General features: G+C 46.3%; 1 protein-coding gene across 1 annotated transcript in view; it reads left to right on the plus strand.

Moving 5' to 3' along the window:
• The window catches only part of adgrl1a (adhesion G protein-coupled receptor L1a), a 97,869-nt gene that overhangs the window by 54,327 nt on the left and 21,042 nt on the right, over nucleotides 1–22,500 (plus strand). Inside the window, exons 9-16 of the mRNA XM_042708788.1 lie at nucleotides 10,778–10,881; nucleotides 11,979–12,164; nucleotides 13,006–13,044; nucleotides 14,177–14,357; nucleotides 14,595–14,717; nucleotides 15,902–16,107; nucleotides 17,415–17,588; nucleotides 22,421–22,500. The exon at nucleotides 22,421–22,500 is cut by the window's right edge and continues 130 nt beyond it. Coding sequence (XP_042564722.1) covers nucleotides 10,778–10,881; nucleotides 11,979–12,164; nucleotides 13,006–13,044; nucleotides 14,177–14,357; nucleotides 14,595–14,717; nucleotides 15,902–16,107; nucleotides 17,415–17,588; nucleotides 22,421–22,500 — 1,093 coding nt within the window. The remainder of the gene's footprint in view (nucleotides 1–10,777; nucleotides 10,882–11,978; nucleotides 12,165–13,005; nucleotides 13,045–14,176; nucleotides 14,358–14,594; nucleotides 14,718–15,901; nucleotides 16,108–17,414; nucleotides 17,589–22,420) is intronic.

Genomic DNA, 22,500 nt, shown 5'->3' on the forward strand with positions numbered 1-22,500 from the left:
CTGGGTACACACACACACACACACACACACACACACACACACACACACACACACACACAGAAATACATGTATCAATTAGTACATATAAAATCCAACCAACTATCCACTCCACAGAAGTTCTGGTTAAGTAACTTTGAAACATCAGCAACTGCAAATGACGCTAGCAAATGGAAGATGTTCCAAACACACACACACACACACACACACACACACACACACACACACACAGTACAGTCTATTTACTCTCAGTGAATGTCTTGTTCCCTTCATTAGCCATGTCTCCTTGGTGTACCAGTGACTGCTCACTTCTCTTAGCAGCACACAGACACAAAGACATAGACACACACACACACACACACACACACACACACAGTCATCATGCAGTGACCAGCTGAGTTAAGTGTCATGTCATCATCTCTTTCTATCCTTTGCAAATCTTTTCCCACTGTCTCCAACCAATCCTTGCAGATCAGACTATCAGACTGAATGTTCTCATTCTCCACCATGTTTGTTTTTAGACCTCTGTCTTTCTCTCTCTCTCTCTCTCTCTCTCTCTGTCTCTCTGCTACACTCATTCTAAGTGTAGTGCTTTGATTTTGACGACATTGATATCTTTTGACACGCTCCCTCCCAGAGTCTCTTCTGGATCATCACACACACACACATCTCCTGGTCCAGCATTTTGTCCCATTTCTAGGTGCTTCAGTGCCACACACACACACACACACACACACACACACACACACACACACACACACACACACACAGTACAGTCTATTTACTCTCAGTGAATGTCTTGTTCCTTTCATTAGCCATGTCTCCTTGGTGTACCAGTGACTGCTCACTTCTCTTAGCAGCACACAGACACAAAGACATATACACACACACACACACACACACACACACACAGTCATCATGCAGTGACCAGCTGAGTTAAGTGTCATGTCATCATCTCTTTCTATCCTTTGCAAATCTTTTCCCACTGTCTCCAACCAATCCTTGCAGATCAGACTATCAGACTGAATGTTCTCATTCTCCACCATGTTTGTTCTGTCTTTCTCTCTCTCTCTCTCTCTCTCTCTCTCTCTCTCTGTCTCTCTGCTACACTCATTCTAAGTGTAGTGCTTTGATTTTGACGACATTGATATCTTTTGACACGCTCCCTCCCAGAGTCTCTTCTGGATCATCACACACACACACATCTCCTGGTCCAGCATTTTGTCCCATTTCTAGGTGCTTCAGTGCCCTCACCCCCCCCCCCCCCCCCCCCCCCCCCATCGATCTGTCTCTCTCTCTATCTACTTGTCTGGTCTGTATATCATGTTTTCTACCACTCATACACTTGCCTTTTCTCAGCATTACATACTTTCCGGTACAGAACACCTTCTCTTTCTTTTCAACACAGACGCACTTTAAAAGCCTTTCCTCTCTGCTCTCCTAGATCCGTCTCCCTGCATTCTTACTTGTCTTTCCTCTCCTTTTATGTCTCTCTCTCTCTCTCTCTCTCTCTCTCTCTTTCTTTCTCTTCCCTGTATTCATTCCAAGCAGCTGAAAGTTCTCAAAACCTATTTTTGTCTTCTCACCCACTTCATACCATACCTCTCCCCCTCTCACTTTCCTTTTTTCACTTCACTCTCCATCCTTTCTTTTTTCTTCCCCAGTTCTGGCCATTCAAGTCTCTGTCATGCATTTCGCTCTGTATGTGTCTGTGTGTGTGTGTGTGTGTGTGTGTGTGTGTGTGTGTGAGTGTGTGTGTGTGTGTGTATGTGTCTCTGTGGGCCCAGAAGGGAGAGCTCACACTTGGCCTCTCTAAATCACACTCTCTCTGTCTCCCACTCACACAGACACACACTCACACACACACACACACACACACACACACACACACACACACACACACACACACGGACACACACACACACACACACACACACACACACTCACACGGACACACACACTCACAGACACACACACACACTCACACACACACACACACACGCACACACACACACACACACACACACACACACACACACACACACACACGGACACACGGACACACATCCACCATAGAGTGTGGAGTGTGCCAGGCTCTCACAGCCTGTTCTATGGGGCCAATCATCTCCCGAGCTGATTCAGTATGGCGGGGGCCGGCGGCTATTCAATCACGGCCCCTCAGAGGCAGCCCTGATGGAGCTCCCCAGCCCTTCCCAGCCCCTCTCACCCATCAAACAACCCACTCGCACGCGCCTCAGTTCTGGTCGCATCCGTGGCCACGGCCACTGAAAATTAGCCTGGATTGCTGGACACTAAAAGGCCTGTCCTCTTCCTACTCTGGTCTCTTGTCCCCACTCTCCATTTCTCTCCCTCTCACACACTTATACATACATTCACACACACACCTCACACACACACCAATATGCCTCACACACACTCATAGGGAACACACACACACACACACACACACACCGGTATCACACATCTTGTTGTTTTGTCCATCGTTGTCCCTGTCCAAACTCGATCGTCTCTGTCTTCTCCTTAAACTGGTGCAGCATCCCTCAGTGGTGTTCTCGATCAGTAATCTCTCTCTCTCTCTCTCTCTCTCTCTCTCTCTCTCTCTCTCTCTCTCTCAAACACACACGTGCGCAGACCTGTGCCATATACATCTTCTAAAGATGTATTCCTTCACTGACCTTCATTTTCTTTTCAGCACCTTCCATATATATCTCTCTCTCTCTCTCTCCCTATGTCTATATCTCTCTCTATAATATATCTCTATCTAGATTTGACCATCCTTTCTTTCCTTCTGTAGTGCAATAACCTTCCTATCCCACTGTTAGCACCCTGTTGCTCTCCACCACACATCTAAGACTGTTCTTACCAGAGCTCATGTGACACCAGCAAGTCCTCACCTCCCCCTTCTCCTCCCTCCTCCTCTCTTTCTCTCTCTCTCTCTCTTTCTCTCTTCCCTCGTCTCTCCTCACCTATCACGTAGCTGCTAATTATTCCCTCAATCTGTTTATTATTCCATCAACAGTTGATTATGGTTATTTTGTGTTGCTTGTGTTAATGAAGTAATGAATTAATTAATCATGCATTGATTTAAGGATCTGATTGGTGGACAGGCAATGGAATGCCGTGATGTCATGGTTACCTCGGCTGCTGTGGTGCTCAGACAGACGATGTTGGGATTGTGTGTCAGATTTGATGTTGTAGAAATTAGAGACGGACGCAAACACACACACACACAGAAACACTCAAACAAATACCACAATTTTTCTATGTGTATGAATGTGTGTGGTGCATTTTGTTTCTGTGTTAAGTGTGTGTATGTGTGTGTGCAAAATGTACTTCTTTGTGAGTCCTTGTGTCTGTGTGTATATGTGTGTGTGTGTGTGTGTGTGTGCATAATGTGCTTATACCTTCTGGAAACCTTTGTGAGTGTGTGTGTGTGTGTGTGTGTGTGTGTGTGTGTGTGTGTGTGTGTGTGTGTGTGTGTGTGTGCACATATGTACTACTTCCCCTGAGCATGCCAGAAGGGATGCTCGCAGCCTCTGTCACCCCCCCTCCTCAACAGAACTAGGAGCCGCCAGTGGCTGTGGCAGGGGCAGCAGCGGCGTCCGGTAGTGCAGCGGACCGCGGGCGACACGTGGCCGAGCGCAGGCATTGTTAAAGCAGCAGAGGCCTGGCGCGAGCAGGTGGCCATGAATATAAATGAACCTCTGTCTGATAGCCCCCATTTCAGGACAAGCAGCACTGCTCGGCGAGCAGACACCAGGGATCGCTCTATGAAAGCAGTGTGGGGGGGTGGGGGGGGGGGGGGGCAAAGACAGCAAGGAAGATAGAGACAGAGAGAGAGAGAGAGAGAGAGAGAGAGAGGGAAGAGGGGGAAGCAGAGAGAGAGAGATTCAGGGAAAATAGAGGAGGTTCATCGTGGGACGCAGGCCCTCTCTATAGTGGCTATCGGAGGCTTGATCATGCAGCAATGCGCCGCGCCGCGAGCTGAATGCCGAGCGCCTCACAAGAGAGTGGCGGAGCCGCGCCGTGCCGTGCCATGCCGTGCCCGTGACCTCATTCTGGGTCGCCGAATCTTTCAGACCCACAGAAAGGCAGCTCTCTCCACACTCCAGTGGCCTCGCTGGCCACACTCATTGGGTTGGCCCGCAGTTAATCTGGCCTCAATTAAGAGTTGCCACGGAATCATTGGCTTTTGGACGAGGTTGATTGTCTGTGTGTGTGTGTGTGTGTGTGTGCGTGTGCATGTGTGTGTGTGTGGGGGGGGGGGCGTAGGTCCCGTGTCTGTGAGAGACGAGAGACTCACTAAATCAGCTCCTGAGTGTGTGAGATGAGTGTCAAGCTGTGTGTTTCCATGATGAATGTATTTTTGCCTCTGTGTGTGTTAATGCTTGTGTGTGTGTGTGTGTGTGTGTGTGTGTGTGTGTGTGTGTGTGTGCATGCAGAGTCAATGTGAGAGTCTTACTGCCATACCTTTGCCTCTTCTCATTTGTGAGCTGTGGGACATACAGTAGATTAACGCACACCTATTCTCATTTCACAGGATCTAACCATTTGACCCGCTTTATTGCTGTTCTTTCTCTTTCCTGCTCACTTACACACACACACACACACACACACACACACACACACACACACACACACACACACATGCACACTTACACATACACACACACACACACTTACACACACACACGCACCCCCCCCACACACACACACACACTCATGCACACACACACACACACACACACACACACACACACACACACACACAATGGTTCTCTTTTCATTTTCCTTATAAGCTGTTCTTGTTTCCTTTGAAACACACACACACACACACACACACATCCACATAAACACACAAATCATGAGGACTAGGTTGACAGTACAGACCCATATGAACATACAATCATGCCCAAACCTGTATGAAAGTCCAAGTCCACACATAAACACACACACACAAACACACTCACACACACAATTAACGCTTCTGCCTGGTTAAGGAATTTCATGCTATGCAGCACTCTGCCCCCTGCTGGTGTGGAGTTGGCACTGCCAGTAGCAGGTGTGGATTTCAATTATAGCAGCAGGCTACCCCTCACCCTCTCTTCCCCACCTCCCTCCTTCTCAGCAGTCAAAACACCCCCACCCCGGCCGCCCCACCAACCCCACCCAAACCCTCCCCTGTTCAGACCCTTACCCCGCCTTAGTGGCATCCCGTTCTCCGCATCACCACACAATCCCACATTGCCAGCCATTCAAGGGTTGGCACAACATCCCTGCTGCTGTTAGGGCCCTGCCGATCTGGTGCATGTGGTGGCTCCTCGTAGAAGTGCTACCGGTCCTGACCTAGCCTCTGTGGTGGCTGAAACTGTGATTGTTTTATTTCCTCTGTCATTAGCTGGCAAGCTGAGTTTACTTTCAATAGTTCATTCTGTAATGTAATTATATCCTTGGGACTCGTTAGCTGTTTGTTTCTTTCTTTGGTATTGCCCAGTGGTTGCGGTCAATGAAACTGTGCTTAATGCAGCGGCCAATTTCATGCGGTTAGTGCTATTCTTTGCAAAGAATGAAGCACGTAATTTCATCTTTGCTGACGAGTAGCAACCAGAAGATATTTTGTTTCCTTTTGTGCTTTTTTTACCCCATTGAGAATGATATAGACACTTTAATTAATGAAGCGATTATAAAGCAATAACTGCATGAAAAACATCAATCTCCCCTTGTACTCTTACTCCGATCTCAAAACCATTAAGTGGCTGCCTATAGTACAGTATTACCCCTCAGCCTCACTCTCATGCACCAGGAATCCGACTGTTTTCAGGATAAATGATCGGAGTAAAGGGTGGATGTGGTTGTTGACGTGGTGTGTGCCGCTGTCCCACTTCGGCAACAGTTAGGCTTGAGCAGGATAATGATACAGACACACACACACACACACACACACACACTTGTTTGTCTGGCTTTTTTGTTTGCCACAGGTAAATTCCTATGGGGTGTGTGGCTCAAGCTCAGAGGAAGTGAGTGATTGAGAGAGAGAGAGAGAGAGGGAGGGAGGGAGCGAGTGAAGAAGAGTGGATCAGGAGGGAGAGAAGTAAGGCAAGCAATAAGGATGTGGGGAGGCAGTGAGAAGTAAATTGGGTTAGAGTGCAAGAGAGGTGGCGGACAAGAGATTGAGATCATCACAGATACAGTGGAAAGAAAAATAAAATGTTTCTGTGTGTGTGAGTGAGTGTGTATGTCAACCTGAGTATATAAGTGTGTTTTGTGTAGTGTGTGCGTGTGCCCGATTGTGTCTGTGTCTATATATATATGTGTGTGCCTCTGTGTGTATGTTTGTGTGTGTGAGAGAGCGAAGAGGAGTTTACAGCGCACACAGGAGAGGCAGCAGTAAACATGAGGGAGCCTGAGAGCAGTGTGTGTGCGGATGTGTTTCTCTGTGTTTGTGTGTGTGTGTGTGTGTGTATGTGTGTTTCTCTGTGTGTGTGTGTGTGGTGCATGCGAGAGAGAGGAGAGCAGAGCTGAGAGCACAGGTCAGGCTGCTAATGAAGCCTCCCAGGCCGTGTGTGCAGAGCCCACTCAGAGACACACACACACTCACACACACACACACACACACACAGACACACACATACCACCTCATCAGCATAGAGCAGGAGGCAGCCCTCACGACTGCAAAGGACCCCACACACACACACGTATATACATATACGTCTACACACACTAACACTCACAAATACATTTACACACATACAGGCACACTGCCACACACACACACACACACACACACACACACACATACAAGCTTATATATCTATAAGCACACCCGGTCCCCTCATGGCCGGCTGCCTCTGGCCCACCCCAGCACTGCCCTCTTCAGCAAAATGGCGGAGGCTGGCTTACCGCAGTAGTGAAACGGTCGGAAGCTCATGCTGCCGGTTGCCGGTTGCGTAGCATCACTCAGTGATGCCCATGGCAGAACTGTGCCGTAATGAGCATCGGGGCTGCCAGTCATGGGCCTCACACCGACAGTCACTCACAGGATTCCCCACGGACACAGTCAGAGCACACAAGCTCACTGGGCATCTGTGGCACACATCTGAACACACTCTCGTATTAGTGTGTGTATCCCAGATTGGAATGGATGAATGTCTTGTCTATTGTTGGTTTCTGTTTGTTTGGGTATTTGTGTGTTTGGGAGAGTATTTGTGTGTATGCATAAGTGTGTTTGTGCCCTTCATTGTGTGTGTGTGTGTGTGTGTGTGTGTGTGTGTGCATTTTTAGTTGTGTGTATTTGTTTATGCACTCCTATTTATTCCATTGTCAACCACAAATGACATGCCTCCACTTAAGCCAAAGGATTTTCGTCTTTGTTTGTTTCTGGGTCGCTCATGTCGAGTGGCTCGCGTGTTAGCATCAGGCTTTGTTCTTAGCGTAGCATTGATACAGATGCCTCAACCCTCCTTTCACCCCCACTTTAGCTAATGGCTCATAGTCTGTCTGCTGAAGTGGGCGAGATGTTTTGAGGGGGACTCGGAGCACTGAGGGGGGTCTTTTTCACGAGCGCTGATGCCAGGAGCACCGATAGGCACTCGGTGCTGAGCCACTTCTGTTTGCTTAAGATGCGGGAGTCGGATAAACACTCGTTATGGCCCCCGTCGGTTCTAGAGCTGCTACGGCGCTGGTGCACTCGTTTTTTTTAATTTTTGTTACTCCTGTTTTTGATGTGAAACATTCACTCCATCTGTTCCGTGGAGAATACCCTCAATCTGTATAATGCTCCAAGTGTTCTGCAGCAGAAAGAGAGAGAGAGAGAGAGAGAGGGACAGAGAGAAAGAGAGAGAGAGAAAGAAAAAGAAGACGCGCAAGCTTACGCACAAATCCGCCGGCCCGAGAACACACAGCAAGACGCCACCCACCCTGTCTTGCAGATGGAGACGCATGGCATGCAGACCGGGAAAACATTACAGTTTTGATCTCAGTAGTTCTGATGATGCACCGTGCAATATCCCACTCACGAGTGTGTGCCAGTGCCAGTGTGTGCAAGTAGTCGCATGTCTGTATCACTGTGTATGTTTACATGTGCCTGTAGAAGTGGGTTGTGAAGGCTTGCGTTGGTTTCAAAGTGTGTGTGTGCGTGCGTGCGTACATGTATGTGTCTGTGGGTGCGTATGTCTGTGGGTATGTGTGTGTGTGCGTGTGTGTGCATACATGTATTGATATATGTGCTGCTATCAGAGCGTAAGAGTGCTGTGAAGGGGCCATCCCAGTGCCTGGCCCTGCAGAGGCAGCAAACAGTTGGCAGTGTGGAGGCCCAGCATAGTCATTAAGGAAGCAGCATGGATCTGTTTACCGTCCCCGGTGGGAGCCTCATCGTGTGTGTGTGTGTGTGTGTGTGTGTGTGTGTGTGTGTGTGTGTGTGTGTGTGTGTGTGTGTGTGTGTGTGTGTGTGTGTGTGTGTGTGTGTGTGTGTGTGTGTGTGTGTGTGTGTGTGTGTGTGTGTGTGTAGGGAAGCCCGGGCTGAGTCTTGGAGTTGTCCTTCCTATCATTGCCATGGCTTCCCTCTCTCTCTTTCTTTCTTTCACTCACTCTCTCGCTCTCTCTCTCTCCCTCCCTCTCTCACACACACGTGGGTGTGGGTGTGTGTGTGTGTTGTCCCCTGTGATGTCCCGGTGCTGATGAAGCCAGCGCCTGCTGGAGATGTGTCCTCCGCTCCCGCTGGCTTAACGCACGGGTCCCAGGGCTGCCTCTCAGCCTGCTGGTGAGAATCTGCGACAGCCAGCTAATTTACCGAGCTCCCCCGTGTACGCCCTCCCACTGAGCACAGATAGAGGACTGTGTGGGTCTCTGTGTGTGTGTAGGATGTGTGTGTGTGCGTAGGTCTGCCTCTATATGTGTTTATCCCTCATCCTGTGTGTATATGTGTGTGTGTGTGTGTGAAGGTGTATTTAATGTGTAGTTGTGTGTGTGTGTGTGTGTGTAGGTCTGTGTGTGTTTTTCCCTCGTTCGTGCCTGTGAAGTCCCAGCGCTGGGCTCACCGTCAGGCTGGGTCCCGGGAGACGTACACATGAAAGCCCGTCCTCTGCAAATTAAAGAGTAATCTGTGTATGAGAGAACGAGGGATGAGAGGGAGGGCCCGGCAAAGGTGTAGAATAATAACACCAAACGAAATGATACAACAGACACACCCCCTCAACCCCCCCCCCCACCCCCACACACACGCGCACGCACACACACACACACACACACACACACACACGCGCACACACACACACACACACCGCTCACCGTCCCAGCTTCAAATACCTCTCTTTTTAGTCACGGAAGAAAGGCTCTTCCTCTTTCTGTTGCCCCTCCTCTCCTCCCTGCCAACAACACGGCTCTTGTCTTTCTCTAAAGTTTCCCTCTTTGTCCCCAGCCTTGAAGTGACAGCTATGCTAAATTAGCAGCTGGCTTAATTGGTGCATCCTGGCAGAGCTTTCACAACTAACGTAGAGCAGGGAGAAGACGAGGAAGGAGGGAGAGAAAGAGAGAGAGAAAGAGAGAAGAAAGAGAGAGGCACATAAAATACAACCGTGTATTAGCTCTGATCCCACAGCAGCTGTGAAGTGTGAGCACAGACACACACAGAGACCCTCACACAAACACACACACACACGCACACACACACACACACACGCTCACACCCTCTTCTTCATACTCTCTCCTTGGTGGCTCTGTTCTTCTGTTCTTCCTCCCTCCTTCCCTCCCTCCCTCCCTCACACACTCTCTGTTCTCTCTCTCTTCTCTCCTGTTTGGAGCTATTTGTGTTGTGGGCTGTGGAAAGGCCCTTCCCCTTGTTTGATCCCAGCGTGGTGTCCTCTTTCTGAACTCTCTTAACTAAATAGAAAACTTAGCTGGAAATGAGGGGTGGCAGAAGGTGCTTCCCTCCAGGCGCTTCTCCCTCCAATGAGTTACACACTACCTGATGGCCATATCCTTGGTGTGTGTGTGTGTGTGTGTGTGTGTGTGTGTGTGTGTGTGTGTCTGTGTGTCTGTGTGTGTGTGTCTGTGTGTGTGTGTGTGTGTGTGTGTGTGTGTGTTTGCGTGTGTGTGTGTGTGTGTGTGTGTGTGTGTGTCTGTGTGTGTCTGTGCTTGTGTGTGTCCGTGTAAACGCATGTGTTAATTTCCACTTTAAAAACATGTTTTACAGCCAGCTCCCCCTCCATGGACATCTCTCTCTCTCTCTCTCTCTTTCTCTCTCTCTCTCTCTCTCTCGCTCTCTCTCTTTCACACTTTCTCTCTCCTCAATGGAAACCATCCCCATCATTTTGTCTCTCAGTCACATGTCACCCTTACCCCCTTGTCTCTTTCATCTCTCTGTCTGCACTCCCCGTCTATAATTTCTCTTTTTTATCCCGTGTCCTCTCTGTGTTCCCTGTCTCTCGTCTCTCTAATTCTCTCCTCTTTTCACTGTGGCTAATGAGTCACTCTGCCCCACCGCATTCTAGAATTTTCTCTCATTTGTCTGTTCCCCTCTGTCTCTCTTTCTGTCTGTATGTCTCTGCCATTATCTGTCTCTGTCATACAAACACACACACACACACACACACACACACACACACACACACTTATATACACGCACACTTTTTTTCTCTCCCTTTCCATCTCTCCATCTCTCATTATGTGTTTTAAGGGTGCAGTAATGTAGGTTCGAATACGGGTTCAGTAAACGAGTGTACCCCCCCTCCTCCGTCTCTAATGACTCCCTCTGGCCCTGCAGGTATAGCCTCCTACCAGTGTCTGCTCTCCCCAGTGGTGTGGAACCCTCGAGGGCCTGACCTCAGCAACTGCACCTCTCCCTGGGTGAACCAGGTGGCCCAGAAGGTAAAACACACACACACACACACACACACACACACACACAGAAACACCTCCCTAAGCTCTCCCATTCCCCCCTCATTCGGGACCCACCCCCACCCTCTGCCTTCCCCAGCCTCCATTCTCCATCTACCCCTCTCTCCTCCATCTCCTTCCGCTCTCATCTCTCCATTCTGCAACACACTCCTTTCACTACCCCTCATCCTTCCATTCTACCCCTCCACTCCCTATGCTGCCATCTCTCCAATCTTTATCTCCCTCCACCTCTATCTCCTCTCATCCTTTCATTCTACCCCTCTCTCCACCCCACCTCCCTGCCACACTCGTGCCTCAGCTCCCTCTCCCACTCCTTCAGCCGGGAGTCTGCCACCTTGTCACAGGTCATTCCTAAGCAGACACTTAATGGAGTCTCTAGCAGAGTTACATTCATGCAAGATAATAGACCAAGACGGAGATGTGATGGAGAGCAGCCTGTCATAGAGATAAAGATATAGATGCAGATGCAGTTATAGATAGAGGCAGATGTAGATAAGGATAAAGAAAAAGAGAGATACAGATAGAGAGGATGAAGAGAGCTGATAAATGATTGAAGAGTGTTGTTGTATTGTGTTGTACTGAAGAGTATAGTTAAATATAATCAAAGCCTGCTTGTTCAAAACCATAAAACACACACGCCAAGCTATTTATCATCTTTCAACTGTCACACTGTAGAGTGCATCGTTCAGCTCTGTGCCTAACCAGTGCCGTCCCCCACAGTAGATGCATTCAGGCAGTGGGTAGAGACTCAGACTCATGTGGAGTTACAGTAGTACAGGGAATGTGCTATTCTGGCTGTCTGCTCTACTTGCTCTCTGTGGGAGTTGAACCCTGTGACCTTATCAGTGCCCGCACGGTGTTTCACCAACAGAGCTTCAGGAGTTTTATAACATTAAATCCATCTCTCATATAAAGATGTCTTTTGTATCCAATCAAAATGTCTCCTGTAATCCAACCAAGTGATGGGATTTGAGATGAGTGATTATGTGTGTGTCATGTGTGTGTCTGTGTGTGTGTGTGTGTGTGTGTGTGTGTGTGTGTGTGTGTGTGTGTGTTGTCCGTGGCAGATCAAGAGCGGGGAGAACGCGGCCAACATCGCGGCGGAGCTGGTGAACCACACGGGTGGGCGCATCCACGCCGGCGACGTCAGCTCGTCCGTGCGGCTCATCGAGCAGCTGCTGGACATCCTGGACGCTCAGCTGCAGGCCCTCAAGCCTGGCCTGAAGGAGTCGGCCGCCCGTAACTACGGCAAGGTATGTGCCTGTCTGTGCCAATGTATTGACTGGTGTGTGTGTGAGCGTTCGATGCATTCAGTTCTTTCTGTTACCCTCAAACACTCATAGTACATACACATACACATACACACACACACACACACACACACACACACACACACACACACACACACACACACACACACACACACACACACGTACATGCACACACTCACATACACACACACACACACGTACATGCACACACTCACATACACATACACATGCATACAGCTCACTCATAATTTAATTCATGTAGACTGGTGGATGGGGATTTGTTTGTGCATTTCAGGCATTTGTGCATACAAATACACACTCACACACACACGCACACACACATACACACACACATTCAATTTGGCATCAGTGACTCATACAAAGGCATATGTACAGTGTGTGTATGGGTACATAATCAGTTGCCCAAGTACACATTTGGCACGCAACACTCAACTCTATCTCAGCTCTCTGCTTCAAGAGCACTCTCTCCTATAGATATTCAAACACGTGTTGTCTTTGAGTGAAAACACATAGTCCATTTCACACTCTCAGAAGAGCACACACACACACTCACACAGAGACAAACCTGTGCCAGCATCAACACATGTTTTCAGACACACATTCAAAAACCACAAAATACATTTTCACAGACACACACAAATTATACTTCCACAAACACATAACAGACACACACACACACACACACCCATGTAATCACTCACTCACACACACACACACACACACACACACACACACACACACACACACAGCCACTGCGCTCCTGCTGTGATTTGTAACTGTAAATGTGGTTTGTGTCCCTCAGCTTCAGAAGAGAGAGCGGACCTGTCGGGCCTACATCCAGGTAACTGAGCGAGTTAGCGCCGATAAAGCCTGTGAAATAACCAGCCCCCTCCATATGTCTCGCTACACTCAATTCAATTCAGATCCCCGCAATGAAATTACTGGGCTATATTTTTCATAGCTTTGTGTGTTGCTATTTCCATCTGCTATGCTCTAGAAAAACAAAACAAAAAAATGATGTCCACGTTCTTGCTGTCACCGTGCACTTTTATTAGGAAAAGAGAACGGTGGAGTTGAACAATAGACTCAGCTTTGCCTCAGTGTCTGTCTGGCATGGCTAGAGGGGTAGTTGATGCAAGATATATCTTCATCTCTCTCTCTCTCTTTCTCTCTCTCTCTCTCGTTCTCTATCTCATCTCTCACTCCTGTGTTACTCTCCCCTTTTCCCCTTCCCTTGTGTCTGTGCGATGCAGTGTGATTCACATCCCCTCATTCTGTTCACTTACTCTTGATAATTGTTTTTTACTGTCATGATGAAAATACTTAAATGAAGTGCAGTCTGTGGTTCTAACCCCAATACATTTTCTTTTGTCAAATTCAGCAAATTGCTCCTCAGGGTCCTCTAGTTGTCTGTTATGTGTGTGTGCGCCAAACAAAAAAAAAACTCTGGTGTTCGTACACAGTCCTGGCTCTGTAAGTGTGGAACAAAGTGGCTCGGACCCAGCCAAACAGTATTCCAGCACATCAACACATTGCTTCAGTACGGAGTGCGGAAGGGAGGGGTGTAATCTGATTGGCTGTTGAACTGAAGTATTAACAACCTTTCACCAGAATCGCAGACTGGGCCTTGAATAATAATAATCCAAACATACAGAAGATGGAGATTCATTCTTATATAGACGTAGTTCCCTTGTACACACTGCACTTTGCACTTATGAACCTACTTCTCTGTCTCCCAATTCAATTCAATTCAATTCAATTCAATTTTATTTATATAGCGCCAAAACAATAAAATTGTCTCAAGGCGCTCTACAGAGCCCAGTGCCTGAACCCCCTTAGAGCAAGCACAATGGCTCTCTCTTTCATTCTCTCTCTCTGGCCTTTTTAGGTGTCCTTGATGCATGTGATTGTTCAATAAAGGGATTGTGGAAGTAAAAAGTCTGTCTCTCTGTCTCTCTTTGTCTGTGTCTCAGGCGGTGGTGCAGACAGTGGATAATCTATTGCGTGTGGACGCTCTGGAGTCGTGGCAGGACATGAACAACACAGAGCAGGCCCACACCGCCACCATGCTGCTGGACGTCATGGAGAAAGGCGCCTTCCTGCTGGCCAACAACATGTATGGCAACCGCTTCGCCGACCGTGCCAACAACATCGGTGAGATAGCTCCCTCTGAGCCTTGTGTGTGTGAGTCTCTGCATGTGTCTTTCTAATAGCTCACTGAAATAAAAAAAAAAGCACTGAAATCAAACTGTATTAATATTATGATATGCACAACATTTGGTTAAGTCATGGATGCTTAATTTTGTTTTTAAAGCTGTCCATATGTGTATTTACAGTTTTTTGTTTTGTGTGTGTGCCTGTGTATTGTTTGTTTGTGTGTGTGTTGATCAGATCTGGAGGTGCACGTGCTGAATACAGAGATGGACCTGCAGGATTTATCCTTCCCACAGAACTACACCAGTGACGGCAGCATCCAACTCTCAGCCTCCACCGTCAAACAGTACAGCCGCAACGGTCAGTTAGTCAGCCTCCCCCCCTCTCTCTTTATCTCTCTTTCTCTCTCTCACTGTCTCTCTCTTTCTCTCCCTCTCTCTCCCTCCCTCTCTCACTGTCTCTCTCTTTCTCTCTCCCTCTCTCCATCTCACTGTCTCTCTCTTTCTCTCTCTTTCTCTCTCGCACACATACACAAATGCGCACACGTAACCTCTCTCTCTCTCTCTATCCCTCACTCTCTCTCTATCGGCCATTCTTGATTGGTCATCAAAGGGCAATGATGTGAGTGGCCATTCATTGTCTCACCATGCGTTCTCACGGGACTTTGAGGCCTTAACGGAGTTTCCATCAAGTTTAGCTAGTTATTGCTTCATAATAACGGTCTAATCAGATTAACAAAAAATGCTGAGACCATTTATTTCTTGATGGTTTCTTAACGGCACTCTTAATAGAATAGCTGGAGAGGCGTGTAGATTACTATCGGCCAGCCCCAGTCTCACGGCGCAATCTCAGCACTCACGCTCGCTTCTCATTCCCCTCGCTCTCATTTCCCCCCCGCTCTCATCCCGCGCCATCTTATCCCCTTCTCTCATCTCCTCGGCCTCACACCCACGTTTACCCTCTTCTTCTTTTTCTTCTTCTTCTGTCTGTCTGTCTTTCTTTCCCCTCGCCCTCCTCCCGCTCCTCGCCACCCTGGCGTTCGGTTGACGCTCCTCTCCTCTCCTCTCCTCTCCGCTCCTCTCCTCTCGGCTGCGCTCCACGGCTCGGCAGCGGGAGCGAGATTAGAATGATTGAAACAAACGCACATGAAATATTCATATGGAATAATAAGAGTGCTGGTGCTGGTGAGCCGTGCCGCGGCGCTTGAGGGATGGATGTTCTGTTGGCCTCCACATTAAATCTCCCCTCATTTCCACTAGTCAAAATGAAATGCTCTTTACCATCTTTCTAACCCTCGCTGACTCCCGGTCACTCTCTCTCTTATCTCTCTCTCTCTCTCGTCCTGACACCCACTCTCACTGTCTCTCTCTCTCTCTCTCTCTCTCTCTCTCTCTGACACTCGCTCTTACTCTCTATATCTATCTCTTTCTTTCTCTCTTTCTCTCTCCCTCTTGCTTTCCCTATGACATCTGCTTTTACCGTCTCTCTCTCTCTCTCTCTCTATCGTGCTCTCATCCTCTCTTTCTCTCTCCTTGTCTGTGCAGGTCAAGTGAAGGTGGTGTTCGTGCTGTATAAAAACCTGGGAGCGTTCCTGTCGACAGAGAACGCCACCGTCAAAATGGAGGTGGGGGTTGGGCCTGAGGGGCGGGCCCTGGCTGTCAACTCGCACGTCATCGCCGCCTCCATCAACAAAGAGTCCAGCCGCGTGTTCCTGACCGAGCCTGTAGTCTTCACTCTTAAACACCTACAGGTGGGCTAGAAGCCTTTGTATATATCCAAGCGCACAGAGATACACACATACACAAACAGAAACACACACACATTATCTCGCTGTCAGACTATCATATAGTGTCTGAAAGTATTGCTCAGAAAATAAGATTGGTTTACAACACAGCAGTACAACATAATTTCTACAGATAATGAATCTTGTCGGGGTGCTAAATGGTTAACTGTGGTTGGATGCGGGCGGATATGCCATTTGAAAACATAAACCAGTGCTGCTATTCCCTTAGGGTAGCTTTTATATGACATCGCTCTGCAGTCGAGGGTTTAAAGCGGGATCATTTTTAATGATGAAATAATTGTGCAAGATCTTAGAAACAAATGAGCCCGTCTAGGAAAAATGCTTATTAATCAGGACAATTTATATCACACTCTACCCACTTTTTGGCAGTATTTTAATCTTGTTTCATCTGTTGAAATCTTTTTTATCTTCGGCTAATTCTAAGTGCTGCCATTTCAAACACGCAAAAGTTCTTCTGAGGTCTTACTCATTAAATACTTTCAGTTTTGAAAATGAGAAACAAAATACATTATATTTGGATGTAATGACACAGATAGCTAATTGTAAAATTTTTGCAAGAGGTCACTGAAAACAAAATAAAAAAATCGCTGTGCAATTAAATCAGTTAATTGAGCTAGATCCCAATATAAAAGTTAGCCAGACGCTCATTCCCAGCTCAACACTGGAAGTTGAATATCAATGAAATTCTTATTTGGTCGCAAACCCCCCCGTGCCAGAGTTTCTGATTGAGCGCAACCCACACGGAGGTGAGGAGGTGGAATCGCTCGAAGGAGGGAGAATTTTTTTAAACGATGGCATGCAGCCACGCACTTGAGTCAAATAACAAATTGTGGCATTTGGAAAAAGCAGGACGGTGAGTGGTGAAATCAACAGACCAGGCAGCCCACGCGGCTTTATGAGCTGTGAGAGAGACAGATGAAAAGCTCTGGGATGCTGTTCATGTTGGAGCCTATTGCATTGGACAGATGTAGTTTGTGGAGTAAATTATATTAACTATCTATGACAGATGTCTGTTTCTCTCTTTCCCCCTCCCCCCTCTCTCTACTCGTCTATCTATCTCTTCCTCTCTCCCTCTCTTTCTCTCTCGCTTTGTGTCTCTTTCTCTCAAAATACATTTCATAGCTTTATTGACATGACAAGAATTCCTGTTGTCAAAGCAAGCGCACATATATGAATCAATTCATAAACAAATAAATCATAATTAATTATTATCATTATTTCTCTCTCTCTCTCTCTCTTTCTCTCCACTCTAGCTGGAGAACCACTACAGCCCAAACTGTACGTTCTGGAACTACTCGGAGCGCTCGATGACGGGCCAGTGGTCCTCTCAGGGCTGCAGGCTGCTGGAGACCAACAGCACACACACCACCTGCTCCTGTAGCCACCTCACCAACTTCGCTGTGCTCATGGTCCAACACGAGCCTGACGTACGTAGAACTCCACACACACACACACACACACACACACACACACACACACACACACACTCACACACTCACAGATACACATACCACCTGCTCCTGTAGTCGTTTAACCAACTACACCATGCTCATGGTCAAGCACAAACCTGAAGCACATAGCACTGTCCGTGCACACACACACACACACACACACAAACACACACACACACACACACACACACACACACACACCACCTGTTCTTGTTGCTACCCCACTAACTTTGTTGTGCTCATGGTCCAGCATGAACTTGATGTGTGAAGAACAGTACACACAGTCACGCACTCACACACACAGACTTACACAGACACACGCACTCACTAATCAACACCACGCTCATGGTCCAGCACTGTAGATACACAAACGACACACACAACAAACACAGTTAGATAGATAGATAGATAGATAGATAGATAGATAGATAACATTTTATTAATCCCGTTAGGGAAATTCAGGTGTAGTAGCAGCAAGGTAATAGGAATCAAGTATATACATAGAAATGAAAGTAAATTAAAACTAATTTAAATATAAAATAAAAATACAAAAAAATTTAAATAAAATAAATAAGATAAGTACAACTCAGCTTAGATAAAAGTTTGGTTGTGGAGTCTGATGGCTACTGGTACAAAGGACTGGCCAAAGCGCTTTGTGGTGTGCCGAGGAGAGATCAGTCTGTGGCTGAACGTGCTCCCCATCTGCGTTAGCTCGTCATAGAGGGGATGGGAGGGGTTCCTCAGGATAGCATCCAACACACAACGCCAAAGTAGAGGAGACTTGCTACAACAGACTGGTACACATGATGTGCACACATACACTTAAACACACTGCCATGCTGATACAGTGCCCTCCACAATTATTGGCACCCCTAGTGAATATGAGCAAAACAGGCTATGAAAAAATATATCTTTGCTGTTTATCCTCTTAGTCTTTCACTCAAAATATTCACAAAAATCTTACCTTTTCATTGAAGTAAAATTATCGAAAGAAAAAAAAACTGTTGAGATTAAATACATATTTTTCCCCAAAACATGTGTGCCACAATTATTGGCACCCCTTAATTTAATGTTTTGTGCAGCCTCCCTTTGCTAAGATAACAGCTCTGAGTCTTCTCCTATAATGCGTGATGAGGTTGGTGAACACATGGCACGGGATCTGAGACCATTCCTACATGCAGTATCGTTCCAGATCCTTCAGATTCTGAGGTCAACATTTGTAGACTCGGCTTCAGCTCATCCCACAGATTTTCTATGGGGTTTAGGTCGGGGGACTGTGATGGCAATGGCAAAAACCTTTATTCTGCGGTCGGTGAACCATTTTTGTGTTGATTTTGAGGTGTGCTTTGGATCATTGTCCTGCTGGAAGGTCCAACCATGGCCCATTTTAAGCTTACTGGAGGGGGCTGTTAGGTTTTCATTTAATATCTGCTGGTATTTGATGGAGTCCATGATACCATGTATCCTAACAAGATGTCCAGGGTCTTTGGAAGAAAAACAGCCCCACAACATCAAAGATCCGCCACCATACTTCACATTGGGTATGAGGTGCTTTTCTGTATGGCTATCTTTCTATCTACGCCAAACCCACCTTTGATGTTTGTTGCCAAAAAGCTTTATTTTGGTCTCATCTGACCATATAACTCGGTTCCATTGAAAGTCCGACTTACATTTGGCAAACTGTAGGCGCTTTAGTTTGCTGTTGATTGACAGCAGAGGCTTTTTTCTGGCAACCCTCCAAAACAACTTGTGGTGATGTAGCTGGCGTCTAATGGTAGTTTTGGAGACTTTCTGGCCCCAAAGACTCAACTAACCTCTACAATTCTCCAGCTGTGATCCTTGGAGATTCTTTTACCAGTCGAACCATCCTCCTCACGGTGCGTGGGGTCAATGTACACACACGTCCTCTTCCAGGCTGATTCTTAACATCTCCTGTTGCTTTAAACTTCTTAATTATTTCCATGATAGTGGAAATGGGTATTTTCAACTGTTTAGAGATTTTCTTGTGTCCATTTCTTAATTTGTTTAGCTCAACAACTTTTTGTCGTACATCGTCACTGTGTTCTTGGGTCTTTCCCATAGTGATGAATGACTAATGGAATTTGGCCTGTGTCACCTCATATTTGTAAGCCAGTGGAACAGGAAGTCATGGTTGACCTCTTAAGAGTTCCTTATCAAACAGGTGAACTTAAAAATGTAAAACATGACTGGAAATATACTTCAGTTAGATTTTAATTATAAGATTTTTCTAGGGGTGCCAATAATTGTGGCACACATGTTTTGGGAAAAATATTTATTTAATCTCAACAGTTTTTTTTTCTTTCAATAATTTTACTTCAATGAAAAGGTAAGATTTTTGTGAATATTTTGAGTGAAAGACCAAGAGGATCAACAGCAAAGACATATTTTTTTATAGCCTGTTTTGCTCATATTCACTAGGGGTGCCAATAATTGTGGAGGGCACTGTACATATACATACTAAGAATCCAGCGCTACAGTTTCTTATCTTTATATTTAAGAACAAAGTAAAATCACCCTTTAAACAATTAACTATTATTTTGCCTGTAGACAAATAAAACTTTCTATTCTGAAAAATGTCAGTGTGACTAACTAGGCCTGGTTTCTGTCTCTACTACTGTAAGGTAGCTTTCACTTGCTCTGGAGGCCCAACTATCAATGGAGAGAGCTATATAATGTGTCTGTGTCAATTCGGTTTCAATTTCTCTCTGTGATATTTCATAGATCTTTACTGAGGCAATGGATTTCTTTCCCCATCAGGTGACATAATCCCAAGTCAGTACCACCGAATAGGCCTGCAAATGTTTGGCTATGAATACTCCCACTGCTTTTGTTATTACCTCCGCCGAGGAGGTTATGCTTTAGGTGCAGTTTGTTTGTTAGTTTGTCTGTCTGTAAACAGGACCATGCAAAAAGTACGGGCTGGATTTCCGAGAGTTTCACTTTTGCAAACGTTGCAAGATGTGGCTTTTGGCCTTGCGGAGGCCCTTCTATTTTTTTTGTTTAATTTTTTTATCCGTCACAAATTGTTTTTTGGAAGGCAACAGCAAGATGTTTTTGTTTTTTCGCTGACGAGTGGACTCCCCTTGCTCCACCTGTGATATCATACGGCCGACTGATGGCGATGTAAATGAGACATCATTTTACAAGTCCACTCGAGTATCCAACAGTGGCAAAGCGATGCTTGCAGACTGTGCTTTGTTGGTTTACAGTCTTCTTACCCTCGTCATTGTACTGAACGCTGAATCGAAAATGTTCCTACACAGCGGATTTCACGACAGTGCAGCTCCAAATTTGCTTCTCTCTGTCTAGCTAACGTTTGCCATTGCCAAGTTGGAGCTGAGATAATTTTGTTATTAGCCCTCCCTCTCTTCTCCTACTCCTATTAGGCCACAGAGCGCTGATAAGCTCCAGGGAAATTCTGACAGTCGCCAGAGATGTTGTTATGTGGATTTGAATGTACATCGTGCGTGCAGTCTGCAGCGCAATTAGCAACTTTTGGAAATTAAACGAAAATTACATATTGTATTATCAGGGTTCACATTTGCGTACTGAACCGCACCAAACAATTCGGCATAATACTGCGTACCGTTGCATCCCTAACACATACACACAGGAATGGATGTGGACCCATACACACACACTCTCACACACACATACAGCAGTGTAAGTATAAAGCCTTACAAACCCGTGTATACTCACCGCACACACACCAAGGTTATAATAATTTTCCATTTTTAAATTAGTTTTTATTTTGATAACATGTTTCTATTTCCTTCCGTGCTACTGAAGCACCATGTTGATTGGCTAGGATTGTTTATAGCTTGGTTCTATGTTTGGCACTATCATTGACTTGTGTACTGTGTAGGAAAGCTGGAGTTTTTTTGCACAAACACTAAATGCTAGAGGACCCTGAGGAGCAATTTGCGGAATCTGACAAAAAGTCTTAGGATTAGAATTGCAGACCACACTTTTAATACACATACAGCTTTTCAACCATTTGGTTCAGGCAAATAATATGACATGGGGTTTCACGGTCAACCCTACCAGTAGCTTATAGTTAATTAAAAATTCCTAAAGAACTCACATGTTAACTTACATTATGTTCGACACTTACTTTCTGTCTTGCTACATCCTTTTTTCCATGGATAATGTTTATTCCCGTCGATGGTAACTTTCTACACCTCAGTTTCTGTTACCTGAGTTCGCTTGTATCACTTTCACTATTAAATTTGAAGTTGTCCCATACAGGACTCACACGTTTCCTTGTCTAAGTCAAATCTGACTTGATAGCCTACGAAGTCCACCGTCTTGAAACCATAACGATAACTTATTTTATTTTGTATTAGTTTTTTAGCAGTAGTTATTAGTTAAGTTTAGTTTTCTCTGGGTAAATTCTTTAATTTCAGTTCATGAAAATTTCTCGAAATAATTAGCTTCCCTAAAACACGCGCACGCACGCACGCACGCACACACACACACACACACACACACACACACACACACACACACACACACACACACACACACACACACACACTCTCACTCACACTCACACCCACAGTTTAAGCTTGACAGTTTCTTTAGTTTTGTATATCCGCTTCAGCTTCACACCAAATTTAAAGGATTATCCCCCCTCTCTCTCGTTTGTTTTCTCTTTCTCCCTCCTTCCTTCTCTCTCTTTCTCTCTCCTCTCTGTCCTTCACTCCCTCTTCTCTCTCTATCGCGACCTCTCCTTCTCTCTCTTCCTCTCTCTTTTTCTCCCTCTCTCTCTCTCCCTCTCTCTGCAGTACCCAGGCAGCATGCACGAGCTGATCCTGTTTGTGATCACGTGGGTGGGCATCGTCATCTCGCTGGTGTGCCTGGCCAT

This window comes from Clupea harengus, chromosome 1, assembly GCF_900700415.2.
Source record: "Clupea harengus chromosome 1, Ch_v2.0.2, whole genome shotgun sequence".
Lineage (NCBI taxonomy): Eukaryota > Metazoa > Chordata > Actinopteri > Clupeiformes > Clupeidae > Clupea > Clupea harengus.